The 24,162-nt window shown below is 36.9% G+C and overlaps 1 protein-coding gene across 9 annotated transcripts in view; it reads left to right on the top strand.

Annotated features, from left to right (window-relative positions):
• The window catches only part of SYNJ1 (synaptojanin 1), a 117,552-nt gene extending 96,904 nt beyond the window's left edge, over positions 1-20,648 (top strand). For 3 of the 9 annotated variants that reach the window (XM_069074915.1, XM_069074910.1, XM_069074909.1), the window contains 5 exons: positions 1,288-1,425; positions 5,444-5,514; positions 8,531-8,639; positions 9,066-9,289; positions 17,601-20,648. In XM_069074915.1, coding sequence (XP_068931016.1) covers positions 1,288-1,425; positions 5,444-5,514; positions 8,531-8,639; positions 9,066-9,289; positions 17,601-18,434 — 1,376 coding nt within the window. In that variant the 3' untranslated portion in view covers positions 18,435-20,648. Of the gene's footprint in view, positions 1-1,287; positions 1,426-2,263; positions 2,303-4,035; positions 4,084-5,304; positions 5,344-5,443; positions 5,515-8,530; positions 8,640-9,065; positions 9,290-15,044; positions 15,072-17,600 lie in introns of those variants that run through there. The other 6 variants (XM_069074911.1, XM_069074907.1, XM_069074914.1 and 3 more) reach the window with 4 other exon arrangements.
• The last annotated feature ends 3,514 nt before the right edge of the window (positions 20,649-24,162 follow it).

Raw genomic sequence — 24,162 nt, 5'->3', positions numbered from 1 at the left:
ATTAAAGATCTCTGCTGATTCCATTTACAGGGTAAAGGCAGAAAGAAAGTTGTGAACCCATTCACCTGAAACCAAGCTTGCTAGATAGGGAAAAGAAGCCAGTCCTGGGAAGTTGGGTAGACCATAGCTTCTGTGCTTGGTAGTTAACTAGTTCCACAATACTGAGAAGCAAAGAGGGAAAACTATAGTACCATTAAGGTAATGCCTTACAGATAAGAAGAAAAAAGAGGAAAAGGGCTGTATTTCCTTTTTCCTACAGATTTATTCCATAAACAAATTTAGCCAACATGTATTAAATACTTGGGCTAGGTTTTGAGAATTCAAAGATAATAATAAAAGTCTCTACCCTCAAAGAACATAAATTATACTGAAAGGATACATAATAATTAGAAATAAAGTGATAGATAAAATGTTTGGGTGACTTTTAGATTTTCTTGAACTTCCTAAAAAAATTATCCCATTTTTATCGATGCGTTTTTTTTATATTATGTGCACTTCCAAATATGTACCTTCTCCCTCTCCTTCCCATGAGTTATCCTTTGTAATAGATTTTAAAAGAGGAGAAAAAAAAGCAGTTCAGCAGAATTAGTCAACACATTGACCACAGCTAACAGCTGTATAATACCATATTCCTTTCTCCAAAAGGAAGGAAAGGAAGTGCATTTTCTTAATTCTTTTCTGGGGCCAAACTTGTTCATTATATTTACATAGCAGAACTAACCTTCAAAAAATAGACATACTGTTGTTTAAATTCTTCTTGGATTTGATCTTATAACCAAACAAATTTAGATCTGGAAAGTACCTTAACAACCTTGTTCTATCAGTGAAGAAATTAAGGCTCAGGGAAGTTATAATTTGATGAGACTGACCCAGATAGTTTCAGAACTGGAATTAGAATCTCAGTCTCCTCACTTTGTGGAGGCTTCTTCTGTATCCTGCTTCTGTGTTGCTGACTAAACCAATGAATTCTTAGCTCGTCAGAATGCTTTAGGAGCCTGACACACATGCTGAGTAACTCTGTGAACAACTGTGAACCACCGGAATCCTCCTCTGCCATTTTACCCATAGAAGGTGTTCTTTAAATGGCCTAGATCCTAGTTGCAATTTCAAATTGGTCTTAGGCATTGTTCCTTAATTTTTCCCCTTGCAAAATGAGGATATTTAGTTCTTTTTGTACCTTACTGAATTAGCCTCCCCCCTCCAAAAAGAAAAAGTTTAATTATCTTCAAGCACATCAGAGAAAGTAATTTTTGAAATAAAATATATGGATTTTTGTTGTTGTTTTAGATTCTCCTGTTGACACTCAACCAGTAGTACCACAAAAAGAGTCTCCCCAGATCTTGGAGCCTAAACGTCCTCCTCCTCCTCGTCCAGTTGCCCCACCTACACGTCCAGCTCCACCACAAAGACCACCCCCTCCTTCAGGTAACTGCATTGTTGTTTATAGTGTGTGCCATTAATTTGTTTTTATTCCAATGGACTTTTTTTGTGTTTTTGTTTTGTTTGTTTGTTTTTATTTTGGAGGAGGGAAAGCAAGGCAATTAGAGTTAAGTGACTTGCCCAAAGTAAGTGTGTCAAGCGTCTGAGGTTGCATTTGAACTCGGGTCCTTCTGACTCCAGGGCCAGTACTCTATTCGCTGCGCCACCTAGCTGTCAATGAACTTTTAAAAAATTATATTCAGCCCTTTTGTATTTTAGTGTATTGCTTGTTTTTAAACCTCTGGCTCTCATATCCTAACTCTTTTCTGTCACCCCTTTTCTGAAACTTATGGAATGTTTGTATATTAGATTTTTCTAACATGATTTTTTTTCTCTGTGATTTTTTTGTTGTTGTTGATTGTATGTAGTTAGGTATCTAGACTTTCCTGTTGAAATCTAGATTGGTTTTCTTTTTGTGCAAGCTAGTCTTTACCTTTTTCAATATTAATATTTTATGTAATTAGTTCAGTAACTTCTTTACAATTTATTATTAGATTTGAGATTTTTAAATTTTACATATTTATTATATATGTTTTCTGAGGAAAACATCTTATCCCTGTGAAATTTTTATAAGATAGCACATAATTGGAAGTTATATGCTAATACATAATGGCTACCATCCCATAAGTCTTAGATCCTTTGGTGCAGTTCTTAGATAATTTATTTAAAATGATGAATGAATTGTTTTAAGTACCATTTAAACATCTGATTCTCCTAACTCTCCAGTTGTATCATTAACTCTCATTTTCCTTTGTGCTGCATACTTTTCTTACTACCTCAAAAGGGAGTAGGAGTCCTGTACCTGCTAGAAAGGAATTTGGAGGTAACAGTTTTATGTTTGTTATCAAGTCTGGATTTTGGTATGTTCATGTATTGACTAACACAAAATTCTCCTTTCAGCCAAAGGTTGTTTGAGTCTTAAGTTAAAACATTTTTTCAGGCTTCTTAAGAAGGGATTTTTTTTCCTAAAAATTTAACCATGAATATAACTGATTAGGCTAACAATTTTCTAAATAGTTACTGTATATATAGTTCACTCATAAAATTCAAGAACACTCTGTTTCAGTGAGGGCAGTGTGGTATAGTGGACAGAGAGCAGGGCTTGGGGTTGAGAAGAGCTAGGTTCAAGTCCCTTCTCTTACACATAATGGCTCCATGATGTGGATGCATGACCCTGGATCATGAGAATTGTATTTGCTTCTCTCCTATACTGTGCACTAGTTTGTGAATGACCACAAGCATTTTTTCACCCCTGGTACTATAATGAGGGTCTCTACTCCCCTACAGCTACAAACTCTGGTATGCTAGTGCTCCTTCTTACACTGGGACTAAGACCTAGGACTGTGACCCAGATCCAAGTATAGGCAATGTAACAGAATCCTGCCCCTGCCAGCAAAGGGACCTCTGTTAATCTCCTTCTGACCTGTTTTCCAGTCTCCTTAGTTGAAATCTGATATGTTAAATTTTGCATGCCTTTATTGTGGCTTATCATAAATTATGTCTTTGTGCTTTTGTTTTCTTTTATTAGAAACTATGTGCTTAAAAATTAATCACTTAAAAGTATTATTTTTAATTAGATTTACATTGAAATCACACAAAATTCAATTGGAAGAAAAATTTTAGATAGTAAAATATAAAAGAAAAAACCGGATATTATACTCTTTATATTATACATGTCAGGGTAAGCCAAAGGAAGCTTACATTATAAGAATAGCAAAATAATTTTATTTACATGTTTTCTGCAAAGTGCAACTCTGGAAAATTTCCATTTTCCTTACACAGAATGGTAATGTTACCTATATACCATGGCTGTGGCTCTCATTTATTATTTTCTAGTTAAATTTCATATATGGAGGACCTTAATTCAGGGCAGAAAACATCATAAATATAAAAAATTCTCTGAATGACTTAAATAGAAATAGGTAATTCAGTAAAAATAGTATCATTTATGTTCATATTTCATATTATTTCATATTTCTATATTCAATGGAAAAATAACCCTACTAATGCATTGCATTTAGGGAAGAGTTCTTAAAGTATCTTTTGATAGTTTAACAAACTCATAAAAAGTTCTTTGTTTCAGTTTATTTTCTCATATGTAGAATCTTAGCAATTCAGAATGACATTGCAGCATCACTCAGGCATTTAGTCCTTTTAGGTAAACTGGTCATCATTCTCATTTAATGTTGTTAACGCTGAAAATATAACTTAATATTATATATGACATACAGTTGAATCTTGGTAGTTTTCCTTTTAAAAAATGGAACAAGCATGAAGTAAAATCTTCTCTTTGTCCTTGCTATCATTCTTTAATGGCTGAAATCATAGAGAAGTCATTTGTTTGAGTTTTAGAAGATGGAAATAGGTATCCATAAGTATTATTTCAACTTGGTTTGGCGTGATTGCTTTAAAAATATTTATAACAACAAAAATTGTGTGTTTAAAAAAATGCATTTAGCTTAGAAATTCTTTTAAATTGTTCCCTTTTTGTGCTTGCTTTTCTCATTTTGCTGCTTATGCTATGCAATATACTGCTTCTGTTCTTTCTCTAAAAAGGTCTTGGAGGCCCTCCCAGCCCTGGGGTAGCTAGGCAAGAGATGGAAGGTAACTAGACTTTTGCACTGTAGAAATGTGTGTCTCATTTTGTAAGTGTGAATATCACTTTCCTGTGCCTGAAGGAGGAAAAATGGATAGATTTGGTCCAGGGTCTTAGTTTTCAGACCCCCTACTCTGACAGTTTTTCTCCTTCTGGCCTATTTAAGTGTTTTTCTTATTTCATCTTGCATGGTTATTTATACTTGAACCTGCTTTAACTCTATTTGCTATTGCTTTATTGATGAAGCCGATTATTTGGAAAGTTAGTTATAATAATGCTAAAAGGTCCTCATTATAAGATGACTTTATCCATAATATTATTCTACTGCATGATCCCCAGTGACAGTATGTTATATAATGAGACTCCAGTTTAATTTTACAGTGATCAACATATAACTTGAACAGTGCAGAACTGTTATTTTTGTTTTGTTTTGTTTTCTCCAAGGGAAATTTTGTCTGATATGGCCTAGAAAATAACCATTTATAGGTACTACTAATTAATCACAAGTTTGTAGAGGGACGTTATACTGGAGAATCAAGTCTTTGGGGTTAAGTAACTTGCTCAAGGTTACACGGCCAGTTATTTCTGGGTGGGGTGCTGAGTGTCTGAGCCCGGGATTCGATCTCCAGGTCGTCCCAACACTGGAGCCGGTGCTCTTACTCGCTGAGCCACCTGGCCGCCCCTAAGCAATTGGGGTTAAGTAACTTGCTCAAGGTTACACGGCCAGGTGTTTCTGGGTGGGTGCTGAGTGTCTGAGCCTGGGATTTGATCTCCAAGTCAATCCTGACACTGGAGCTGGTGCTCTTACTCGCTGTGCTACCTGGCCGCCCCCGAGAATCAAGTCTTAAGAAAAATCTTCTCCTGAGTAGGACAGAAGATTAAGGTCTGAATGTCACTGAAAATTCTTGCCTTCCTCACTATTTTACCATAAGAGTACATCTGTGTCAGAGCCAAAAGCCAAAATTTTGTGCCTTAGTCTTATTTAATGGATTTTTTGAAATGCAAAGTCCACTTTCTCCATATTACTGAATGGTCTCTGGAAAATACTGTCAGATAAAAGTTATCAGAACTGTGTTAGTCTTATCCACTATAATAATTTTATCTAAAGCAGGCTCAAGAAATTTCATTCATTCATTTCTTGCCCTCAGTTTTTTTCATTTAATGAGAAGGGTAATGATGTCATGAAGTATTATTCTTATGACAGATTTTCTTTTCCTTCCTGTTGAAAGCACCCAAAAGCCCCGGAACAACAAGAAAAGATGTTTTAGGTAAAAAAAAAAAAACTTTTCCATTTAAACTTAGGCCATATAATGGACTTCTGGAATATGTGTATGTTTTTTTAATGATTTCTTTCTAATTTTATTTTAGGACGTAATCAGCCCTCACCTCAAGGAGGATTGACAAGCCCAGGAATTGTTGGATATAGTGCAGCAAAGCCGGTATGAATTAAATCTTGTTTAATTTATTGCTGCTTTATCATGTAATTTGCATATGAGCATATTGAAAGAAAGTATAAAACAAAAAATACTACCTAAATTAATTTACAAATGTGGTTAGTGCCATGCCAGTCAAATTATGAAGGGCATACTCATAGGCCTAGACAAAAATGTCATCTAAATTCATTTGGAAGAACAAAAAGTCTACAGTTTCAGGGAAGCAGTGAAAAAACTGTGAATGAAGGGAGCATAAGAATTATCAGGCTTCCAATTACAAAGCAGTATTGAAACTATTTCATTAAAAAGGAAAAAGCTAATCCGTGGGATAGGCTACATAAACAAGAAATAGAAGCAATTGAAAAAGAATTGTTGAGCATTTAAATCTAAGAATATAAATTAGTGTTGGAAGAATTCTTTTTTTTTTTTACATGAATTGCTGGGAAAACATCTCACTCCATATGCCAATATATGCTCAAAATGGATATACAACCATGGTGCTTGGTTCCACTACAAAATTATGTTGCACATCTCTACTGATTCTTCAGGTTATAGGGCAGTCTTTTTATACCTCCCTAATCTATTCACTGTCCCACTTAACACAACGCTTTTTCCAGACCTTTCCATCACTTCTCCAACTTCCCAAGGCTTCCCCCCACCCAAGCCTCTTAGCTGAAGAGGAAATACTTCATATTTCACTGAAAAAAATGACACCATTTTGCCAAGAGTTCCCTTTTTTTCCCCTCCTTCTCATCTGTTATCATGCCAGTCCCTTCTGCCACTTTCTCTTCCTTCAACCCTGCCTCACATAAAGAGATGACCCTTCTCTTTACCAAGGCAAACATGCACAAGTGGTCTCATTCCTTTCCATTTTCTTCTTTTTTTTTAACATTAGCACATTTTGTTAAACTTTTATTTAAAACAAAAATTTTCAGAATATTTAGTATACTCTCACTGATATCTACATAGACACAAAGAGCTGTTAAAGAGAACACACAAAATTTACTGTGCATCTTCAGTGGCTTTGGCAAACACATAGTCTTTCTCTCCAAAACGACACATCTTTCAAGTAAAATTTCCATTTGTTTTTGCTTCAGTGAATCTTATCATATTGACAGACTATTTCATTTATCTGTGTCAAACAGGTCTGCTCACTAACTTTAAATTCCCCAGAATTTAAAGGGCCCTTCTTTACACCTATTTGTCCATCCTATTTTCTCAAGCAGATTACCTCACCTTCCCATTATCATCCCATCACTCAGTTGTGTTCAGTATCTTCCCTATTTATTGGATGCATCCTACAAACATGCTCATGTCTCCGCTACCTTCCCAAAACTTTTGCTTCATCTCTCCATCTTCCCTAGCTGTCATCCAATAATATCTTTCTTCCTTTTTTGGTAGCTTAACTCCTTGAGAGGGCCTTCAACCATCAATGCCTACATTTTCTTTCCTTTTACCTTCTTAACTCTCTGTAGTCTACTTCCAGCTTCATCCTTCAAATGAAACTACTCTCTCCAGAATTACCAGTTATCTCTTAATTGCCAAATCTAATCCTCATCCTTCTTGATCTCACTGCAGCCTTTGGCATTGTCAGCCACCCTTGTCTTCCTGATGTTCTGTCCTCCCTGGGTTTTAATGACATTTTTCTCTCTTGGTTTTCTTCCTACCTGTCTTGCTGCTCCTTCTCGGAATCCTTTGCTGGATTATCATCCAAGACTTACCTACTAACCATGGGAATCCCTCAAGTCTCTGTCCTGTCCTGTCCTCTTGTCTTCTCCCTCTGTATTATTTCATTTAGTAATCTCATCCGCTCCCATGGATTCAATTATTATTTCTATGAAGATGATTCTCAGATATTATCAAGCCCTAACCTCTCTCCTGACCTATAAACTCACTTCTCCAACTACTTATTAGATATCTCTAACTACACGTCCCATAAGCATCTTAAACTCCAAAACTGAGCTCATTCTCTTTCCTCTAAAACCCTACCATCTTCCTAACTTCCCCATTACTGTTGAAGGTACCACAATCCTAGTTACCAAGACTCACAACTTACATATCATTTTCAGTGCCTCATTCTCTCTCAGCCCCAGTATCCTGTACCAAATCCTTGTCAATTCTACCATATTTACTTATAGCTTTTGTATATATCCCCTTCAACACTGCCACCACCCTCAGCAGATGACCTCTGAACCTCTGTAGTAGCTTTTTGATTGGTCTCCCTACTCTAGTTTATTCTCCACTCAGCTATAAAAGAGACCTTCCTAAAGGACAGGTCTAATCATGTCACTCCCTAATCAACCAACTCCGCTGGCTCCCTTGTTACATCCAGGATCAAATAAAAAAATCCTCTATTGCTTTTTAAACTCAGTAGCATTAGAACCAACCTGACCCCTTCTTATATCTTATTCCCTTCCATGTACTCTGCTGTTCAGTAACACTTATCTCCTTGCAGTTCCTTACTCCATTTCCCAGCCTTGGGCATTTTCCTTGGCTTTCTCTCATGTTCTCCCTCTTCATCTTCGCCTCTTGGCTTTCCTTTCCTTTAAGTCTTAACTGAAATTCTTCTTTCTATAAAAAGGCTTTCCTATTCCTCTTTAATACTCTTTAAATGCTATTTCTTTCCCTTTGAGATTACCTTCACATTATGTCAGATAGATAGATAGATACATACATACATATCTGTCTCTATAAATATAATATCTTGTTTGCATGTAGTCTCTTCTGTTAGACTGTAAGCTTCTGGAGAGTGAGAACTTTTTTTGTCTATCTTTGTATCCACAGAATAATGCCTGGCACAGAATAAGCACTTAATAAATAAATGTTTGTTGATTTGACTTGATTTATTCAATATCTCTGTTGAGAGGAGAGGGAAGGTATATTTCATCCTTAGTCTTCTGGAGTCATAATTGGTCATTTTATTAATTTGAGTTTTCATGTTAAAGCAAATACTTATAGTAATGAAGCTTATACTGATTTGAAATAAATTAATTTCACAAGTTTTGAATTTACCTTGTTTAAGATTATCCCACCACGTGCTGGAGTTATTAGTGCACCACAAAGCTTTGCCCGTGTCTCTGCTGGGAAGTTGGTTGCTGAAATCCAAAGTAAATCTTCTGAATTACCAAAAGGTAAAAAGTACACTTGAAATCCTTGTATCCCTTGTTTTCCCCTAGCCATAACAATAATGAAGGAAGAACTTTTCCAAACCCTGAAATTTATCTGTATTCTATTACATTTTTACTAAGTGTCACAGACTGAATTTTTACTTCTTCTTTGAAGGGAAAAAGGGAGCAGGATGTCCTACAATACATTTTACTGAGGGGATTGAAGTCTTAGTTCTCTAGAAATTGTCTAGTAGGGATGGCTAGGTGGCACAGTGAGTAAGAGCGCCAGCCCTGGAGTTGGAGGACCTGGGATCGGTTCCGGCCTCAGATACTTAACACTCACACAAAATAACTGGCCATGTAACCTTGGGCAAGTTACTTAAGCCAAACTGCTTAAAAAAAAAAAAAAGAAATTGTCTAATAACATTAAAACTTTCACTATATTTTTAGGTTCAGTTGTACTCCCTGAACCATTAAAACCTCAGACAGTCACTCCTGCCCTGCCTTCCTTTACTCCGCCTGTTCAGAAGATGCAGGATCCTCTTGTTCCTATAGCATCACCTCTGCCTCAGCCCACTTCCCAACAAGCTCTTGAAGCACCCCCCCAGCCACCACCACGTAGCAGGTCTTCCCACAGTTTGCCCTCAGAAGCTTCTCCTTTACAGCAACAGCAAGTAAGTAGCTGTTAAATATATTATCTTCAGTATATATAGTAGTCTCTGTACATGATCTTCACTAACTTAATATAATCTAGTAAGCTGAGTTTTCCCATAAAGAAAGCATTTTGTGATTGTATTTATGTTAAGTGGATATTCACTAAATGCCTGTTCTGTGCAGTAGGCACTAGTTGAGATAAAAAGATTAGATGTGACATTGTCCTGGCTTTCATGGAGTTTGCAGCCAAATATGGATATGTGACACATATACAAATAACTGTAATTCAAAATACATGGTAAGTGCCTGAGATTTACAAGCGAAGTAGTAGATGAATTCTGAGAAGGGACATTTCCTTGCCAAGTAGGAGAATCAGGATAGACTTTATGGAAGAAGTAGTATTTACTTTTTTTTTTTAAGTAACCAAAATTGTAGGACCAACCTTAGAATAACATTTTAGCAAAGGAAGAAATAATTTAATAATTTTGGTTTTATTATGCATGTTTTGACATTTACCAACATTACATCCTAAGATAATACTTGTGTGATTTATGAGATCTCATAAATTAGTTGTTATATTATTTGAATATTAAAAGGTTTTTAGCCCTTTTGTATATGCCTTTGTTTCTTAGGAAAACAAATTTGAACCATTTAAAATTTAGTATGATTACCAAGACCATATTTTACTCAGACACTTAAGTAGATCACTGATTGAATAGTGCCCCAGATGAAGATTTCAACCTATCCATACTTACCCATATTTTACTACATTTCAAAAATCAACCCTCACTTTTCATAAATGAGTCAGACAGATAGAGAATGTGAATGAAATGTTAGATCAAACATCTTCAATTTTGTCAGCTTCAAATGAGCAGATATCAGCAATAGTTTGTGGGTATTCTAACAGTCTGTTGTAGTCATCATTTATCCAGTCTAAATGGATGGGACAGAACAGTAGACGTGGTTATAAAATGAAAAATTCCCAAAACTAAGCATGTCACTGATGTCTCATCAAAAACAGTATGTTCATTTATCCCAATTTTATAACATTTTTATGACAGGCTATCACACCTTGAGACCCTTGCCCTGCCAAAGTAATTCTCAGATTGAAAAAGTTAGAGAATCTCTGGTGTAAGTGAATACATACGATTCATTTTGTGCACATATATTCAATCTTGTTAAAATTCATTGTTGCATTTAAATTCATATGCATTCAAGGGCAACTTCTAAAATAATACAATTTATGTTTTGTATTTTAGACCACTGAACTTTAAATTTGTAATATTTTATTTTACCTTGGAAATGTCATCTTAAGGGGCAGCAAGGTGGTGCAGCAGATAGAGTACCAGCTCTGGAATGAAGCGGGACCTGAGTTCAAACATGGCCTCAGATACTTACTAGCTATGTGATCCTGGGCAAGTCATTTAACCCCAGTTGCCTCACGTCCCTCCCCTCACCCCCCAAAAGTCATCTTAAGAAGAAAGAAATATATTAAGTGTTTAAAGACATTCTTAAATTTTGGCATTAACTGAAAATGCACTTCCACATGAGATTTCCCATAACCAATTTAATAAAATCAAATCCATTTTATTTACATTCATAAAATATTCCATTTCACATTTCTGTTAAAATTTCCTTAAAGGACATATCTGTGAAACTTGCCGTATTTATTTGAATAGTTGTGAAGCAACATGGTTTTGTGGAAAGAGTGCAGGGTTTGAAATCCAGAAAGACCTGGGATCAAGGGTTTTCTCTGACATTTACTAACTACATGGCCAAAGGCAAGTCCCTCAATCTTGTTTTCTACATTTGTACAATGGACAGAGTAATACTAATTTATACTAAATAATACTAATTAATACTAAATAATAATAGTGAGTGGCAGTGTTGCATAGTGAATAGAGCTTCTGAGTCAGGAAGACATTGGTTCGAGTCCTTTCTCTGACACATACTAGTGGTGTGACCCACTACATTCCATCCTTGGTCTCAGTCCTATCATGGCCACACCAAGCTAATGGTACATGACCTCACTTTGGTTCTAGAAGTTGACAGGTCAGAGACATCCAGTGCTAATGACACATCAGGAACACTTAAGAAAAGCTAGCAACAGGAAAGAAAAGAAAGCAGTCATGTCCAAAACCACAACTACCTCATGAAATCAGTATAATTGTGGTGTCCTCAGGGTAATAAAATGGGTAAGAGGACACAGGGAGCTAGGAGTCAGCCAAAAATGGCACTCAGAGTACAGTATTTTTTGTTATTTAAGAAAAAAAAACAGCTACCAGAACCAGGGATGGTGAAGTTATAGCTGGCAAATATCTTCAAGATTATATCTAGAAACAGAAGTTGAGCGTTTATAATTCTCTTATTTGCTACTTGTTTCTGAGCCATTGGGCCATTATATCCCCTTTCTCCTTCCTTCCACCACCTATATTCTGTATTTCCCAGTCTTTTGACTGCTATCCCTTCTTCACAGAAACATCCACCCCTAGGGAAGTGAAATCACACTTTCTGATGCCCAAGTGTCCCACTGCCTACCCTTTGACTTTTATACATGAGTTAGACAGAAGCATCAGCTAGGCAACACCTTACCCTACCAGGATATGCTTTGGTTGGTGATACATGCACTCAGGGTCCCCATCTCATGGAAAGTGGGGGCTGAGATCAAGACGAGTGGGGAGAGTCATCCTCACTTGAGTCACATCTTTCTCCCAGATCTCTACTCTAAGGGCTTCTGTTTCTTGGGGATGATAAATTAGGGTAGGAATGGTAGCCCTTCCTATCCTACCCCTCTCAAGTGGACCATCCAAAGATCCACCATTTAGCCCCTTACCTTGTGTTCAGGAGCTAGCATGATCTCACTTAGTTTCAATTTAGTTGATTCTTAAACTGACTTCTTAATGGCAGTTAGCAGCAGCTAGGAAACAGTGAAATGGATGGTGTTCTTACCCTTCTGCTCCTTCTTCCTTCAGAACCAGCATGCTGGGTACTCTGTCTTTGAGAGCTCTAGACTTATCATTTTGGTGGGATGCTAAGGAGTAATTAGGAGTAGTGCTGGGCCACCTCAGTAATCAATCAGTGTATCTCATCCTTCTTTCCTTTGTCAGTGTTACCCTTCTTAGAATTAATTTTATAAAATTATTTTGTTGTTGAGTTATGTCAGACTCTCTGTGACCCCCATTTGGGGTTTGCTTGGCAAAGTAATTAGAGTGGTTTGCCATTTCCTTCTCCGGCCCATTTTACAGATGACAAAACTGAGGCAAACAGGGTTAAGTGACTTGCCCAGGGTCACCAAGCTAGTAAGTGCCTGAGTCCAGATTGAACTCAGGTCCTCCTGACTCCAGGACCAATGCTCTGTGCACTGAGCCACCTACCTGCCCTGCTCTACTACCAACCTTCTTTTTCTACATAACAACAGCCCTGATAGATGCAAACATTTAATGAAGATCGCAATGTATTAATAAGTGCAGCTATTCCCTCCTGCCTCCATGTCCCTTCCAGGAGCTGCCCAAGTCTGTCTGACAAGAAGCACACCCTCTTTTCACTAACTTATATGGGATTTGTCTCATAACCAAAGAGACCTTGGTATTTTAACCAATCAGTGAAGCAGATGGGATTCTGTCACCTAATTTGGAATTTGATAAAGCTGCATATTTTTATTTTTGTTTGGGGTTTTTTTTGGTCTTTCTTTGGAGGGGGGAAAGAAGGGCAGTTGAGGTTGACTTGCCCAAGGTCACAGAGCTAGTAAGTGTTAAGTGTCTGAGGCTGGATTTGAACCCAGGGCCGGTCCTCTATTCACTGCGGTACCCAGCTGCCCCAGAAGCTGGATCGTAGCTCTGCATATATCCTTATCCAGGTAACTGTTGTAAGTTACAAGAAGCTATACAATATGCCTTCAGGATGTGCCCCTGTCAGTCCTTCAGGGCCCAAAGCCTCAGTGCAACAAGTACTGTCCACTACATGGATTGTAGAGCTAGAAGAAACCTTAGAGATCAAGCTTAATCCCCCCATTTGACAGAGGAAGAAACTTCGACTTAGCTTAAGTGATTGGTCCAGTGTCTAAAGATAAAGGGATAGTAAGAATTCAGACTCATGACCTCATGCTGTTACTAAAATGAATTTCTCATATAGTCTCAACAGCCTGTGTAAGGATTTTAAAGTTATCTCTTGGGGGTGGCCAGGTGGCACAGTGAATAGAACACCGGCCCTGGAGTCAGGAGGACCTGAGTTCAAATCTGACCTCAGATACTCAACACAAAAACTAGCCGTGTGACCTTGGGCAAGTCACTTAACCACAGTTGCCCTCCAAAAAGCAAAAAAATAAAATAAACTTATCTCTTGACACCAAGCTCAGCACCCTTTCCATTACATCACATTAGATAATTTGTTGATATAAATTGTTTTTGAAAATAAATTTAAATAGTTTACAGTCAAAATTTAATTCTTCTCTAAAACAAAAGAAAGCAGAAGGAAGTTCAGAAAGGGAAGCAGGGCAGCTTCTTATTGTACTAAGCATAAAATGCATTGATTAAAAATTATATTTAATAGTTCAGAGTTTCATATGCAGTCTTTTTTGTATATTATTGATGCTTGTGGTATTTAAGAAAAATAAAATAGGATGCATATACTTTGAGAATTAAATAAAATGTTAATTAAAGGAATGAACATGTTATCTCCTTCTCTGAGTAAAAGAAAGGGGAGGAGAAGTTGGTAAAATGACTGCCCTTCAAAAGTAGCATCATTGGGGTGGCCAGGTAGCACAGCAAGTAAGAGCACCGGCGCCAGTGTTGGGATGACCTGGAGATTGAATCCCAGGCTCAGACACTCAGCATCACACCCAGAAATAACTGGCCATTTAACCTTGAGCAAGTTACTTAACCCTGATTGCTTAAAAAAAAAAAAAGTAGCATCATTATAAAGTTTTTAATCATTCCCCCTTTCTGCCACTGCCCGACCAGATCTTTCATGTGGTTGTGCAGTAAATAACCTGTCTTGTGACAAGTCTGTATAGGGCAGTAACTCCTAGGAGATGAGTATTTAAAAAAAATTTTTTTTTTGCTTTTTTTTTTGGAGGGGGGAAGGCAAGGCAGTTGGGGTTAAGTGACTTGACCAAGGTCACACAGCTAGTTTTGTATTAAGTGTCTGAGGTCGGATTTAAACTCGGGTCCTCCTGACTCCAGGGCCAGTGCTCTATTCACTGTGCCACCTAGTTGCCCCAGGAAATGAGTATTTTGAGCTTTGGTTGTAAGCTTCTTTGTGTTGCTAGTCAAGTTCAAACATCACCCATTGAAAAGATTAACACCCTCCCCCAATGTAATCATGTGGGCTTTTATGTAACCTGGTTTCTGTGTAAAAATAAAATTATTGTAGATCTTTTGGGGGGAGGTGTTGCTGGGAGCAGGGGGCCAGGGAAGGGGAGAGGACTTCAACCTTGTTCTTCAGTTTTTAAGATCCATCTGGAATGTTATACTTTTTAGTGATGACTTTGAAGTGACTAGTATGCCAATCAAAGCACCAAAATTTGTTAAAATTCCTTGACCTCCTTGCTTTTACTAAAGTGGATTTCTCATACAGTCTCAACAGCTTGTGTAAGGATTTTAAAGTTATCTCTTGAGCCTGTTATTGCACATAGCCTGCGAATATTGCTATTCTTTCATTTACTATGTGTTGTATAGTATTGGAAACATTGTTAAAAACTGAATTGTTAAGGCTGCTGTTTAGCCTCTGATTTTCCTCCTAACTTCTTTCCTTTGATGTTTGTCTCCTTTCTTAAAGCAGGAGCAACCGTCAGGGTAACAGGTATCTGACTATTTACCAATCTTATATGTGCTCGTCATCTGTCCTGACAGATCAGATGTATGAATCTCTTTTGCTTCATACATCTACCCATATTTTTTTAAATCACCTATCCACATTAATAAATATGACTATCATACCATAAACCTGCTTTTCCTTTTCTTTAAGCATTTTAGATTTTTTAGAAGTCATTTTAGTTATATTTTGTTTAACAATTTTCTCCAACTTCATCTTTTCTGAAAAGTTAACAATGTCTTAAAGAATAATCATTAGAGAGAATAACCTGCTGCTTTTCAGAATGCTTATTTACCTAAAATCCATAGAGGCCTTCAGAGTTAGTGTAACATAGATATAAAATTAATTTATCCATTAGACTGTTTATGGGAAATGGAATTTTTTGGTAAGGAAGATTTCATTCTCTTAATACCCCCCAGAATTGTAAAGTGTTATTTAAAGATAGTCCAAGCACCTGTTCTTTCATAGGAAAAATAGTTCTAGTAAGATCTAATTCAGATGCTACTTCAGTTACAAATCTCAATGCAATGAGTGGTGTTGTGGTTGTTATTGTACTTTGAAAATTGCTTGCCTGATGATAGGACAGGTAGATGGTGCCTATGTCAAATTGCATATGACCTTCATTTTTAGATATAAATTTGCTTCCCTTAAAAATGAAGATTTACCTGTTTATGTATGATATTTGGCAAAAATTTTGATACAGTTCTAAAATGTACATAATATTTTTACCTATAGTATCTATAATATAGATATGTGCCAAAATAGTTTATTTTAAGGATGTTTATGTGTCCCTATGATACAAATAATTGAGGTAACTGATTGAGTAAATGGCTGTCCACTCCCCACCCACAAAGGCAATTAGAATCATTAACAACAACAAAAACTGTTCAGTGAGATTAGAGCCTTTACTCTTATAAATTACTTGACTTTACCATAAAATACTTACTTGCCTAGGACATAGAAATACATGTAAAATATATGCCTTTATCTTTTGTGTCTTTTGTTGTATCCTCATATAGTGCTCCCTGAGCAACTGGCCTGCCCCTTGTCTTGTCTTTGACATCTTCTCCTAGCTCACGTTTCCCCACAATATATATTTTTCTTTATATTTGAAGTTGGCATAAACATCATGTGCTACAGAAATGGGATGAGGAATTTAATGATAATTCTTAAATACTTTGAAAAGAAATTAATAATGAAGGTACTGATTTGTTCATTTTTTTTAGAGCATGGTTGCTGTAAGACCAAGGCCACAGGGTTTATTTCCTTCACAGACCAGTTAACTTTGCTTGGTTCCACTACCATTCCTAGCTCTGCTAGTTGATGACAAAAGGGCCCTGATATAGGACAGTGAAGAGATTAGCATTAATAAGAGGTTAGTCTTATTCTGCTTGACCCACAGAAGCAAAGATAATGAGTAGAAGTTACAAGTAGGCATATTTCAGTTCAATATAAGGAAGATCTTCCAAATTGGAAGTTCCCAAAATGGGATATAGGAACACTCTCATGAGAGAGTGACCTTCTCATAGTTGGAATGATTCAAGTGAGATGTTGTAAATGGAAATTCATCATTTAGTTAAGATTTAGGGTAATCTCTAAAGGCTTCTTCTAACTGATTTACCTCTCCTATGAAACCTTTCACCAGATTTGAAAACAATTCAAAGGCTATGTCTTTTGTATACTAAGGATGTCATATAACCCACCATCAGTAAGACTACATACATAGTTAAAGGTTTGGTGGGTTTATTTCTGTTTTAAAGTTACTCCTTTCTCTAAAAAAGACTGTTATCTTGTTCTTTAATAAACTTTAATGTTTTAAAATCTAAGGAAGATCCCTAAGAGGAAATCTTCCTCTGTGGCATTTTCCACAGACTTAGTTCTAAAAAATGAAACCTTGCTTTTAAAGTCAAAAGCTCCTTCACAAGGCAATTTATCAGCTCCCAAAGATAAAGGTAAGAAATGCATTGACTTGGGCTTATGATTATAAACATGCTAATACACTAATTTCCATTCATTATTTCATATTAACATTTACATTTTGGTATATGAAAGAACAATGAAACCACAACATCAGTATAAATAGATCTTGAGAGATTGCTACAAATGGCAGCACCAGCATAAGATTGTTCAAAATGTAGTTTCCTCATTCTGTGGCAACCATTTGGGCAGTCAGTAGGTTAAACAAAGCACAGTTCCTAATGCTGTTTGTGTAGCTCTCCATTTGGTTCTCAGTACTTGCATGAATGAAATGTTTTTATTTTTTAAAGGAGGTTTTAACAAAAGAATTTATTTGGTGGGGTGGTTAGAGGGAACCAATAATATAATAGAATTTCAGCCAGGTTTCACCCACCACATCATTCCACAAAGAATAATAAAGTATGATACAAGTTTTCTATTTTAGTACTCAGATTTATGAATTTGACAAAAGAAATGAAGAGCATTAAGAGAAGATAAGGAATGGGAGGTAGGGGGTAGTGTAAGAATCCATCTGAAATATTCAGTGTCTTCTTTCTATTTCAGATAAAAACAGATGAAGAGTATTATATTAAGTATGGAACACAATTAAGCAATGACTTTTCATCTAATCTGTTTGCTCCATCAAAATCTCAGATGTCTATTCAAACATCACCAGTTCTACCTTTAAACCAAAAGGAGTTGATTAAGTTGCCTCCCACATCACAAAGCTTTGCTTATCTCTTGAATACTGAAAGTTTCTTGCCAGGAATGCCACCTATCCCAGCTCGGAGCAAATCCCAGGAAAATATGAAAAGTTCCTCAAACCCATTTGTTGCTGGCTTAAACATGACAAATCCATTTACTGATAGAACTCGTCCTCTTGGAAATCCATTTAGAACTGACTCTCAAGAATCTGAAATAATTTCATGGCTCCAAAAAGAAGACCCTATTAGCAGTCCTTCCCCCTCTTCACATCTTCTCAGTCATAATGTAAGCAAGGCTTCATATCCCACAGATGGATTTGAGGACAGTTTTACTTTGCAGAGCACATCTTCAGCAGTGAAAAGCATCAAACCAAAAGGCTGGGTAACTTTTGAGGAGGAGGATTTCAATGTAAGACAGAAATCACAGGACAGTACAACAGAGTTGAATAGAGTCAGTTCTGAGAAATCAGCTGTTTGTCCAGACTTACTAGACACTCAATCAACTTCATTTCCTGACTCAGACTTTTCCTTGGACTGGAATAAAAATTCAACTGTTTCCTTCTGTATGTTACCATCAAGAAGACCACCTAAGCCTCCTGCCACAGTAGTAACACCTAGCCCTGCAACTTCTGTAGAACCTTTCACCCCTTTGGCACCTAAGACTTCATCAACAGTAGATTTTACAGAAAGATAATGTTATGAGATAAAAGGTCTTTTGGGCAAGATACATCCCCCAAAATGGGCATTAAAGTTGTACTATGTGCAATAATTAAGTGCACTGATATCTTCATGAAGTACCACTATTTAATGTGTATAAGTTTGAATATGTATATTTTGGGAATACACAAAGATAATTATCATCATAAAGTTGAGTTTGAATGTGTTTATTGGATAGGTAGGCAAAATAATTAGTTATTAATCCCAATTTTAAAGTGCTTAAAGCTACTTTTAGGAATACTACTACTTTTTGAAATTATCTTATTCTTTCCCTCTAAAGAATATGAAAAAACCATGATAATTTTCACCTGCCATAATCATTGGCCCCTTCATACAGATTAGCATCTGGTGTTTATGAATATTTACCAAAGAACTGCCAAAATTATACTGAAAAACATTTGACAGGTATTGCTTTTTTTTTAATCATATAACAAATTCTCTGCATTATTTGTTAAACTCATTTTATTTATATGGTGTAGATTCGAGTCAGAGTTTAATTACCTTCAGTGCCCTCTTGTGTCTTTTATCACCAAGGAAGAAGTTTGTAACTTTAACTGAGACACTTTATATTTCATTTCAGTTATGTGGAATATTTTCATTTCCTGTTTCTTAAGCTTTTCTTCCCCAAATTGGGAAAAAAAAAATCACACACATATTGAAGAACTCACTTTTTCTGCCCCGAATGTATTGGTTTCTACTCCAGTACCTCAGTGGAGCCAGAAGTTTACTGTCATGTGTAGTTACCCAGGCTGCCTTGGAAATCTGGTGGTTCCATGAAAACATCTTGGGAGGCAACTTTTGCATAGTTTATTTAATGGCATTTTAACTCCTAGTCTTAAACCTGAGTCTCTCCTTGCTTTTGGTGAAGGCACATTTTACCCCAAACCCATTCTTACTGTTGTATTTGCTGCTTTAGTTCTAAAACATTGCCTCTAGCAGACAAAGCAACAGACCTCAAGGCTGATGAAGCTCTTTTGAATGGAGGATGTAATCCAGTACTTCCTTATCCCATTAAGAGGCTCTGTTCTATACTGCTAATGCCAAGCCCCAAGTCAGCTGTGGATTTTATCTCCTGCAATGCACTGCCATTATGCAATTGATCTTGCTTCCATTCTTTTATCAAGAAGTGTGCAAAATTTATATAAAATGTGGTATTTTGATAACATTAAGTAAACTCAAGCAGAAAATTCTTTTCATAACACTTTTGTTGCAAATATACCTTATTTTACCTTAAATTACCTTACAAAAACAACATCAATATGCTTTTAAAAATAAGCATAATTTAGAAATGGTAACCTTTATGTTACAGTTTGTTCATTTAAATATGTGCATTAGCCAGGGAAAGGAAAGTAAGACCCTCACTTTTATTGGTATAGTCTCAGAGTTTTTATCATAGCGAGAAATGAGGTAAAAAGCACAGAAGATTGCATCACTTAAAACACAAGGAAAACATTATGTAAAAGACTCATCTAAATTCTTAAATGCTATCAAAATACTATATTTGTAAAAGTAATTCACACTTCTCTTAACAGCCAGGATCTGCTGTTAAATAGAAAAGAAACCCTAGTGGATTTTATATTGTGCTTTTTTTTTTTTGTTCTTATCTGAACAATAGTATTTGTACATTTTAAACAGCAGTATTACTATAAGCAGTGTGCTTCAATATGTGAATTAACTTGTTAAAATTGTGGCTGCTAACATTTGTGTAATGATCAGTGTTCAGATATATGCTCTATATTAGCAGAACAATTCTTTGAACCTTGCTAGTGCAAATTGAAATTCTGTAAGCAGTACTTCCTGTTGGATATCTAATGATAAACTACAGCCTAAAGTGTACATAACATGCAGCAGTTCAGCATTTAACAGGATAACCAAGTCTACAGATTACAAAAAATTCAGAGTTTATTGGATTTAAAAGGTATGCTGCAAGTAGCTAAAATAGTGTAATATGTGTATTAGTAAAATAACTAGCAATTCTTTAAAAAAAAAACAACTAAGTACTAAATTGAAACACTAAACTTTTCACTAATCTTTGTCCTTTGTGGTAAGTTGATATTTATATATGTAACAATATGTGGCACACTATTTATAACTATACACTTTACAAAACTCGTATTAAAATGCAGTGGTATGTGATATTCTGTACATATCCTGTGAAATGTGGCATCTTAATTAAAAATACCTGTCTTTACCATGTTGATCACTTTGCTTTAAACAGAGGTGTTTTAGGAAAACACTTCAGATTCTGATACCCGTGTTTCCCTGATAATAAGACACTGTCTTATTATTTTTTTGGACAGAAAAACACCAGAGGGCTTATTTTAATTAACATTGACAGCAATTTTAATAAACAGGTAAATGTGAACAAAAAAAGGTACCTTTATTCAATAATGAATTCAATAAAGAACAGGATGACGCGCTCACTGCTGCAGCATGTAGTGTATAGCGCAGGGGATCACCTTCACTACAGTAGCAATCTCAATAGGGCTTATTTTCGGGGGAGGGCTTATTTTAGAGGAATCTTACACAGTAAGGGGAGGGCTTATTTTCGGGATAGGTCTTATTATCGGGGAAACACGGTATACTTCCTAGGAGTTTTCAAAACAATTGCTGTAATTAGCAAAGGCAGCAGTTGTAAACCACTTATTCAGCAGTAAAATCTTCATCCACCTCCACCCGGAAGGCCTTCACTTTCACACTTAAATCCTTATTGGTTCTTATTTTTAGGCATAAGCTTGATTATTTAGATACACTGAAGTGGTTTTGAGGGGGTAGAAAAGAACATACAGCAATGTAAAATGGCAACCTCACTTTGACAGAGAAGACAATAATTACATTTTCAAGGTACTATTTAGTATAGTTTTTTAGCCACTGTCTTTGATTTTTGAAAGTTTGTGGAGAAGAGTAAATGTTATCCCCACTTTCAAAAAATAGTGGCATTTGGAAACTATAGGTAATATATTGATTAAGTTACTGGCAAATCCTTAAAAAAAGTTATTAAAGGCATGGATGGTGATAAAAATGTGATCACAAAGAACTGGCATGGCTTCATCAAAAATACTTCATCATAGACACTAATCTCATATCTTTTATTGAAAGTCATTAGATTGGTAAATCAGGACAGTTCTCTAGAAAAGAAACAAGCCAGAAATTCTCTTACCACAATAAGATGAACTGAACTAGGGTGTATTAATGATTTTCATATCCCTGGGCCTATTTGCTACAATTTAGCTGAATTTCTCCTGTTCAGTATCTGCCTAGAGAAAAATATAGTATCTTCTACCTGCCTATTGTATTCTTAAGAGTCAAACCCCCAGGGGCAGCTAGGTGACACAGTGAATACAGCACCAGCCCTGGAGTCAGGAAGACCTGAGTTCAAATTCTGCCTCAGACACTTGACACTAGCTGTGTGGCCTTGAGTTTAACTCCAATTACCCTGCCTTCACCCCTCCAAAAAAAAAAAAAGTCAAACCCCCACAAAGTATCAATTAGGGATGGCTGTTAGTTTCAGCAGGAACTCTGATCTTATCTAAGACCAGAACCTGTGATTCAGTCTGGAAAGATTTCAGCTCAGCCTTACTTGGAGTCAGAGTTGAAAAAGTTTATCATACGCTGTGCAGGCAAGGATCCTTAGGGGACCTGCAAGAGAAAGGGGGCACGGGCTTTTACTTTTAAAAGGTAGGGCTGCCATTGTCAGAGCTGACCAGATGGATGTAAGGGACTTCAGTGCATAGATAAAAGTTTGAGGAGTTTAACTTGGAAATGAGATTTGGGCCAGACAGGAGGAGACATGAGGAGATTAAGCAAGAACGAAGGAGTCACAAATTGTTGCTTAGGCAGAGCGGGGATAGAGGGAAGAGGCAGAGTTTGAGGCTGGGAAAGGGAAACGTGATTTTACAGACTGGTTTTACAAATTGATGTTACAAAGTTTTACAGACCGATGTTACAAATATAGATCCCAAGCACCCCATCATTACTGATGTTACAAATTGTTTACAAATAGATTTTTACAAACATGGATCCCAAGTACCCCATCAGTATCATTCTAATTCCTATCATTTGATCACCTTGACATTGACTTTCACATATTTTTATGTACATCTACTCTCACCGTCTGCTCATTTCCTTTTGTCAGGAAGAGACAGACAACCTTGGCAGGAAGGTGCCCAGCTCAGTCAAGGAGAGACAATACAGGACAAAGACTGCACCGTTCTTCCCATTTAGAGCTCCCCACCAACAGTCAGACCAAGACAGCATTGACCCTCCTGAGTCTGGGTTCAGTCTAGATCATAAATTTCAGTCAGAAGTTGAAATCCCAAGTCCATTCCATGTGTTGCCATTTTCAGTTAGAGGCTGTCCAGTCTTTCTGCTTCTTTGACCCAAAAAATCTAGGCAATTAGATGTTCTAGAACTTAGGATCATAGATCCAGAGCTGCAAGGGTCTTCATGGCCATCTAGTTCAACCCTCTCTTTTGACAAATGGCAAAACAGAGGCTCAGGATCACATATCAAGTAGCAGAGCTGAGATTTGAATTCAGGCTCTCTAAATCCGCATTTCTACTACACACTACTTCCCTACCCATGGTGGGGGTTGGGGGGGATGGAGCTCTGAATATGAAGTAAGTGGTAGGCATACTGTGCCACTTGGTATAGGTGACCATCATGCCTAGTTTCCTAATTATTATATGTTATTTGTTTAGAAATTCTAAAAACATGGGCTGGATGAAGAGTTCTACAGAAAACCCATGACTTTAAGCCACAGTCATCACCTCTTACTGAAAACCAGCCAATTCAAAAGGATCAATGACTTTATAAAGGGTTGTATGGGAGCTGTTTCTAACTAACTTTGAGAGCCCATTGTAAATTTTTTTTCAGTATGAGCATGCACACCTTAGAAATCAGCAATAAATACAAATTAGGACTTGATTTTGTTGATTGCTCTAGACTTAAAACTATTAATAACACAGATTGGACTTAAAAGTTTGTACTTATTTGAGAGCCAGTTAAGTATTTACCAGCCCAACCTTGTATTGCCAGCTCTGTAGACACTGCTTGAGCTCAGCAGGAGCTGACAAGTCTCAGGGAAGGAAAACATCAACAAACTGGAGGCTAAAAATAACTGGCATATATATAGAACTTCAAGGTTTGCAAAGTGCTCTACATCCATCTTCTCGTTTGAGCTTCACAGTGTGGATGGAGATAGACCCACAAATCTCCACCAGGATTTCCCAGGCTTGTGTGAGAGATTTCCCCATCCATAGCTATCCACCTCCTGATGGTTAAATTTACCTATCCCCCTCCAGCTGACACAGGAAAAACATAAAATGGGAAACAGATTTTGGGGTATGAGTAGGATTAAGTTTTTTTGCATCCGAGAAGAGAGCAGGAAACGTGTTTGGGATGCCTTTTAATTAATAACAATAGGTAGTATTTATGGAGCATACTGCATATGCTACTTCCTTTGGTCCTCACGACAACCCCGCGAGCTGGGGTGCCCTTCTGCCCTTTGACAGAAGATGGGGACGTGGAGAGCGAGTCAGCTCGCGCTGCGAGTTTCGTGGTGTGGCAGTGGGGGGAGGAAGGAGATACACTGGTACGTACATTTATGCAGCAGATGCCGAGCTTAAGGTCGGTCCTCGGAGCAGCCAATCAGGGCTCCTGCTCGCCTTTAACAAGACCGAGAGGGCGGCGCCAGAGAGCCACCG

This window comes from Petaurus breviceps, unplaced genomic scaffold, assembly GCF_028583685.1.
Source record: "Petaurus breviceps papuanus isolate PSGF00001 unplaced genomic scaffold, PetGlider_PUasm1.0 90897, whole genome shotgun sequence".
In the NCBI taxonomy this organism is placed as follows: domain Eukaryota; kingdom Metazoa; phylum Chordata; class Mammalia; order Diprotodontia; family Petauridae; genus Petaurus; species Petaurus breviceps.
This window is presented reverse-complemented; position numbering and strand designations above follow the sequence as displayed.